The sequence below is a fragment of the Neolamprologus multifasciatus genome, chromosome 5 (genome assembly GCF_963576455.1).
Source record: "Neolamprologus multifasciatus chromosome 5, fNeoMul1.2, whole genome shotgun sequence".
Classification (NCBI taxonomy): domain Eukaryota; kingdom Metazoa; phylum Chordata; class Actinopteri; order Cichliformes; family Cichlidae; genus Neolamprologus; species Neolamprologus multifasciatus.
In genome coordinates this window covers 35,587,175-35,593,983 of record NC_140443.1, presented here as the reverse complement: position 1 = coordinate 35,593,983, position 6,809 = coordinate 35,587,175, and the positions used below count along the sequence as shown (strand labels likewise).

General features: G+C 41.8%; 1 protein-coding gene across 1 annotated transcript; it reads right to left on the bottom strand.

Moving 5' to 3' along the window:
• Window positions 1-3,075: 3,075 nt before the first annotated feature.
• On the bottom strand, window positions 3,076-6,774 carry LOC146519215 (uncharacterized). Its single transcript, XM_085161107.1, has 2 exons — window positions 6,502-6,774; window positions 3,076-4,196 (listed from the first exon to the last, which is right to left on the bottom strand). Exons 1-2 carry the CDS (start codon window positions 6,704-6,706, stop codon window positions 3,262-3,264), a joined length of 1,140 nt encoding a protein of 379 aa, XP_085017233.1. The 5' UTR covers window positions 6,707-6,774; the 3' UTR covers window positions 3,076-3,261.
• Window positions 6,775-6,809: the final 35 nt, after the last annotated feature.

The window sequence follows — 6,809 nt, the reverse complement described above, 5'->3', positions numbered from 1 at the left end:
TGTGCTCAGATTCAGCCAAATGCTGCAAAACTGATTGTGTCACAGTGCAAATTGGCTTCCTGTTAAATATTGCATAGATTTTAAAATTCTTTTGTTCACTTTTAAAATTCTGAATAATTTAGCGCCCAGCTGTCTCTCTGAACTACTCCACTTATACAATCCCAACAGAGCACTTAGATCATCCAATCACAGGCTCCTAGCACAACCTAGGTCTCGAATGAAGTTGAGAGGAGACCGGACCTTTGCGACCGTGGCACTTTGGCCTTTGATTCTAACTAGTTGGCTGTTCTGGCTTATTGTGTTGTTACCTATTGTTTGTTGTCCTGTTTTATTGTTTGTTTTAATTGTCTTATGTTTTTACTGACTGTGAAGCACTATGGTCAACACTGTTGTTTCAATATGTGCTATATAAATACATTTTGATTTGATAATGACCCAAAGTGTATCACTAAAGCCACGCTAGAATTTCTTATTAGTAATGTCTGACTACTTGTCAATTCTCTAATTACTTCTGGGCCTCAAAAAATTGGGGACTATGAATAAGAAAGAAAATAAAAGGCTGTAATTCCTAAACAGTTAATGCAATACTTTTGTTAAACCCGTTGTTTTAAAGCTAAACGTCTGCACTTCAATCACATATTCTGACTTAAACAGCTGTGTATGTCAGCAAAACTACAAAAACGGTGTATGCCCCCCAAAAAATATGGACCCAACTCTGACCACTAACTGTGGTGAAAGGGGAGCATGCAATTAAGTATGATAATGTTTTTATTACATTAAACGTTATATGTGGGAAAACCTGTAGAATATGGAAATCTATGCAACAGCAAATCAAGGTGCATTTGTGTCCTTATTTTATAGCAGTATAAGTCAAATGTAACTGCAAGTTTAACTGATTAGAGTACTTTGAGAGGGATCTTCAAACTGACAGAAGTAACTCACAACAGATGACAGCTTTGCTCAGGTTCTTATACAGCCTCAGGTTTAAGAAGATTCTTAGATCTTTACTTCATGTTATTAAAGCTGATATCATTTTTCAAACAAATGCTGTTTACAATGGAAACATTTTAGCGATTGCCCATGTTCCATTCAGTCAATCATTGGACACACTTATACCTCACATACTGAAAGAAAAAGCATTGAGGTAGGAGCTACCACAGAGTTCAAAGAACTGCACTCATCCTCAGCTACACGAAAACATTTGAATTCTTCCAACAGCAACATTGAAGACTTTCCTACAGTCCATAAGAACCTACAGGCGAGAAGCAGGGTTCACACAGACGGTAAACGATCGCTTCCGTGACTTTGGGGGCTTCTCCTTAGCGCATTCCCGGAATAGGGCTCTGGAAGACCCAACCAAAGCCCTACTCCGGGAAGCATGTTTAGCAAAATCTGAGTTTAGAAATAAAGTGAGTTGGTTAAATTTGATGTCAATAACTCTGGGCTTCTCAATCCAGAAGAGCTGACCAGTTAGTTCAATACAACTGTGAGTATGTTCAGGATGGATTGAGCACATTTATGAGTACAGAAAGAAAACCATCATCAGAGGAGCTCTGACACCAAGATTCTCCAAGAAAGCACAGCCTCACTTTGAATCCAGTGGACTGAGGAATATCACTGTGTCACGATCACGATGGCTATGTTAAGAAGCAGGAGGGGAGAAGAAAATAAAATATATCTCACAAAATTGAGTACACCCCTCACATTTCTGTAAATATTTCATGGGACAACACTGAAGACATGACACTGATACAATGTAAAGTAGTCAGTGTACAGCTTGCACAACGGTGTAAATTTGCTGTCACCTCAAAATAACTCAACATACATCCATTAACGTCTAAACCACTGGCAACAAAAGTGAGCACCAGCATTGCTGCAGAAGGTTTCAAAGACCAGCCTGTCAGTGCTCAGACCATACGCCACACACTGCATCACATGACTGTCGTCCCAGAAGGAAGCCTCGATTAAAGATAATGCACAAGAAAGCCCACAAACAGTTTGCTGAAGAAAAGCAGACTAAGGACATAGATTACCTGCGGTCTGATGAGACCAGTGCCAGGGGCAGGGATAGCTCAGTAGGCTAGAGTGGTTGCCCCATGACCGGAAGGTTCAGGGGTTTCGACTCCACTGAACAGCTACCCTGAGGTACCCCTGAGCAAGGTACCGTCCCTACACACTGCTCCCCGGGCGCTGCATTGGTGGCTGCTCACTGCTTCACTGGGTGAATGGGTTAAATGCAGAGCAGTAGTTTCCCTACGGGGACTAATGCATGCATACACACACACAGTGGTTGCAACACCAAATATTGACACTTTGGGCACAATTTGGACATTTTCACTTAGGGTGGTGTACTCACTTTTGTTGCCAGCAGTTTAGACGTTAATGGATGTATGTTGAGTTATTTTGAGGTGACAGCAAATTTACACTGTTGTACAAGCTGTACACTGACTACTCTACATTGTATCAAAGTGTCATAACTTCAGTGTTGTCCCATGAAAAGATATATATCTACATCTATGGATAGATATATCCATGTGTATAAAAACAGAAAAACCCTTGGATTTATAGTGAGGAAATAACCCTCGTGACTGACTCAGAACTGAAGTCGACTCTGGAACAGAAACTCAGGGTTAAATAACTCAGAGCTGTTTCTGGAACAGGGCCCTGTTGATACCCTTAAAAACATTACAGGCTGTTCACACACATGAACACACTAAAATGATGTTATTAATTAATTATTTTAGAGAGGTTCTACACATTAATGCAGCTATATTAAAAAACATCCAGGACCCCCACACACACCCACTCATGACATGTAATATTATGTTGCTCTTGTGAGACACTTTGTAGGCCTGCTTAATGTCAAAAAATATATTTCAATTGGGAATCAAATAAATGACAAAGACACTTTCATCTGGTAGAAGACTGGGCAGCTTCTGGTGGCCCACAATCTCAACTGAGATGTCTGACCATGCAGACAGGTATGAATGCATCCAGGCAGCAGCAGACTCGCTTATTTTTAATATTTATGAAATGTTTTTGTTTGTTTTTTTATTACTGTTGGAAGTCGTAGTGGTAAAGGAGGTTAAAATGGGATTAACTGCCTAGCCCTTGCAAACTACAACAAGCATTTTGAAAATGCACTTTGCTCTATTAATAAACACACTTTCACTTCTCTTTTTTCACACTTAATCAAAAGGAAAAAAAATTATAATAGCAAACAAGTTAAACTCAGAAGCTTATCACGGTGGACTGAGTCTTTCACGTCTTTGTGTGGATCTGCGTGTGTCTCAGCATGTCCTTCTTGTATGCAAATGGTCTTGAGCAGATGCCACAGCGGTAAGGTTTCTCTCCCGTATGCTTTCTCATGTGAGTAATTAGATTACTTCTCTGTCTGAATCCTTTCTCACACACTCCACATGTGTACGGCCTCTCCACTGTGTGGATCCTCATGTGCACTCTCAAACACTCGCCTCGTGCGAATCTCCTGCCGCACTCCTTGCAGCAGTGAGGCTTCTGACCCGTGTGGATCAGCATGTGCCTTTTTAAATGGGTCTTTGTGGTGAATGTTTTGCCACAGACGTGACACAGATTGTCCTCCTTGTGTGTTTCTATGTGCTGCAGTGCACAGTCACCGTGTGTTTTCAGGTGAATCATCAATGAATTCCTGTGGCAGAAAGATTCTCCACACAGCTTACAACAGAAAGGACTTGTCCTTTTCTTAGTGCTTAAGCTGGAACTCTTCTGCTTCTGCTTTTGCTTTGTTTTTGGCTGCACTGTCTTTGAATTGGATGCTCTGCTCTCCATCCTTTCATTATCACAGGCATCATTTTCAGCCCCACTATCTGAGGAGATGGGCTGGCAGAAATCCGATCCTCCACATCCATCTGCTTCCTGCTTAATTTTCCTAGACTCTGTTGAGGCATGGTGGAGAAGCACTACTCCCTGTGTGCTTGCCACACTTTGGCTCTGAAAGCATGAGGAGGGGGACCCTGCGCTCTGTTCAGATTTGAAACAAGCCACAGCTTCACAGTGTAACAGATCCTGCAGCTGGCCTTTGTCTCCTCTCGGCCAGTGTTCCTGATTTACCAGAAAGTCTGCTCTCAGTGTGTCCTGCTTCACCAACAGCTGACTGGCCTGAGCATATGTCGTCTGCGTGGAGACCTCTGCTTCGGATACACTCGCCTGTTGGGAGCCTGCAGACATGACAGGGAAAGATATGACACTGACAAACATTTACAAAAGGCTTACTGTTTAAAGTGCTAGACATGGAAGCTTGTGGTAAATGTTTTAATTCATGGCTAAATATATCATTTTACTTACAAAACTTGCAATGTTGACAAGTGCTTAGGATGCACAGCATATGTCCATGTCATAGTCCAACGTGTCCCATACACTTGCGAACATGTCTGGAGTGACTGCTGTTGTTCTGCTACCTACCAGCAACCCATGAAGCTGGTAGGTAGCAGAATAGGGCTGCCACGATTAGCCGACTAGTCACGATTACGTCGACTATTAAAATCGTCGACGACTGATTTAATAGTCGACCCGTCGTTTGAAGCTTTGTAAGATCCCAAAAGCCGCAGGAATAAGTAGTAGGATTTAAGAGTGTAATAACGGACTGAAACAGAAGATGGCAGCACTGCATGTACAAGGATGCCAGCTGCCGTTAAACCCCGAAGAAGAAGAAGAAGCTGTGTCTCAGAATTCATAGCGCAGCCCAGCTCAGTTGTCAACAATGGCGACAGCTAGTTAGTTTTAATGTTACTCTTATTATTCTTTCTGGGTCACAAAATAAACGTTTAACATATTTTCAGGCGGGAATGTAGCTGTGTAAACCTCAAATATCTGCTCAGTTTATCAAGACACCACATATTTTCAAAAGCGCTCCGACGTTTTCGGAGACGTCTGGAACCACTAGCTCGATAGCTAGCCGGGGGCTAGGCTCACTAGAGCCGTGAGAACACCGGACTCCCGGCAAATCGTTTTCAAACCCACCTCCGTCTTTCGCTACTCAGGTTAAACATGATATATAAGTCACTTAGATAACTTAAAAATGTTATTGTTTGGCTTTTTTTTTTAGTATTTTATTTGTTCCTGAGTAAATCGGTTTTACTGAGATTAAAGTTATAGTTTTTACACAGCTGAATAAACGTCAAGCAGACAGCTGATTATCAGAAGTGTGAGATGCTCGAGAATTTACTCCGGTGTCCTGTTATATTTTAGATAGCAAGGAGTTTATTAAACTTCACCAAAACAACCTGCAGATTTCATTAAAATTTAATAAACTATCATCTTGTCTTTATTTTTAGTTTGCACATACCTTAAACACTTCAAGCTGTAAGCTAATGATAGTTATATAAGAGCAGATGCTGCTGGTGCAATAAGCTGTAAGTTTTATGTCCAATGGATGATGATCTGATTAGTTGACTAATCGCAAAAATAATCGGTGACTAGTCGACTATCAAAATAATCGTTTGTGGCAGCCCTATAGCAGAACAATCACGTGTTAGAAAGAATCCACTCTTTACAACAGTGCGTGTTTTAACTGTAAACGGCTGCAGACTTAAAGCTTTTCTAGCTCTTCAGACTACCAAGAATCTCCGCACACATCTGTAATATGTCTTTTTGTTCATCTGAAGTCACATTTATCCAATTTTAAGACCTGCTAAGTATTATTTTATTATTTCCCTGGTACATAAACGTTTTTCCAAACATATCTTATAACAAGTCCCGCTGCCATCTTTACAAGCCTTCTTTCTCTATTGCTGCTGTCCTTCAATCACAAATCAGACCCTTTAACTCATCTCCACCGACTCCACCCTGCCTGCACTCTCTTCTTCACCTCCCTTGTGAACTCTGTTGTTTTGTATAGTTGACCCACATACTTAAACTTATCCACCCATCTCATTCTCTTTTACACACAGTGTTGCTTCTGTTGACTCTTACTCCTTTCCTCTCCAAAGCACACCTCCACCTGTGAACATCGACGTCCAGAGAGACTCCTCGCTGAGCTCATATGTCAAACTGTCCATCACCACTGAAAACAAGCAGGCCAATCTATGATGTAATGTCCCCTCAAAAAAGAAATCTAACCAAACCTTATAGGAACTAAGTTATTTATTTTAACTTATGTAAACCCCCTAATACAGAGTCATATATGCTTAAATAAATATATAGATAATTTCCTAAATTAAAATATGTTTACATTACAGCCTATATGAAATTTGATATGCAAATTAGGTTTAATTAATAGAGAACACCATGAACGCCTAAATATGTATTTGGGTCACTCTCTACTCTTCTGAACCTAAAACGGTCCATTTAACCGCTGCATGGGAAAAACGCTGTTTCTTAGATGGTTTGTCCGCCTTAAGAAAATCCGGGGGTCAGCTCTGTGACTGCGGTCTGTGCTGACTGTAGTCCCAGGCTACACGCACATTAAAACGGGTCTGATGGCTGACAGCAGCCTGCTTATCTGCATGGTGATAATAGACCAACCTGCCGGGAACACCTCCTCCTCCTCCGCTTTCAGAGCCTCGGCTAGCGTTAGCAGCTCGTTGGGCTTCACATCTTCTGACTGGGACACAAAAGCTTTGTCAGTGTGAAACTCTAATATGGTTCTCTCCACGGCGCCGAAGATTTCCTCCGCTGCTGCTGTCAGACGCTCATTCACGAAGAGTCTGAGCTGCTGTAACTTGGACATTTTGGAGGACAAGAAGACGCGCTGGTCCCTGCGAAGGAGCGAAGTCTTCTTCTCCCCTCGTAGACGGCGGCAGCCGCAGTAGCCGCTGTGGGGAGCTGCTGCC

Coding starts and splice junctions, on each gene's coding strand:
- LOC146519215 (XM_085161107.1), bottom strand. CDS start 6,706: ATGTCCAAGTTACAGCAGCTCAGACTCTTCGTGAATGAGCGTCTGACA. Junction 4,197..6,501: donor GGAGGAGGTGTTCCCGGCAG/GTTGGTCTATTA, acceptor TCATGTCTGCAG/GCTCCCAACAGGCGAGTGTA.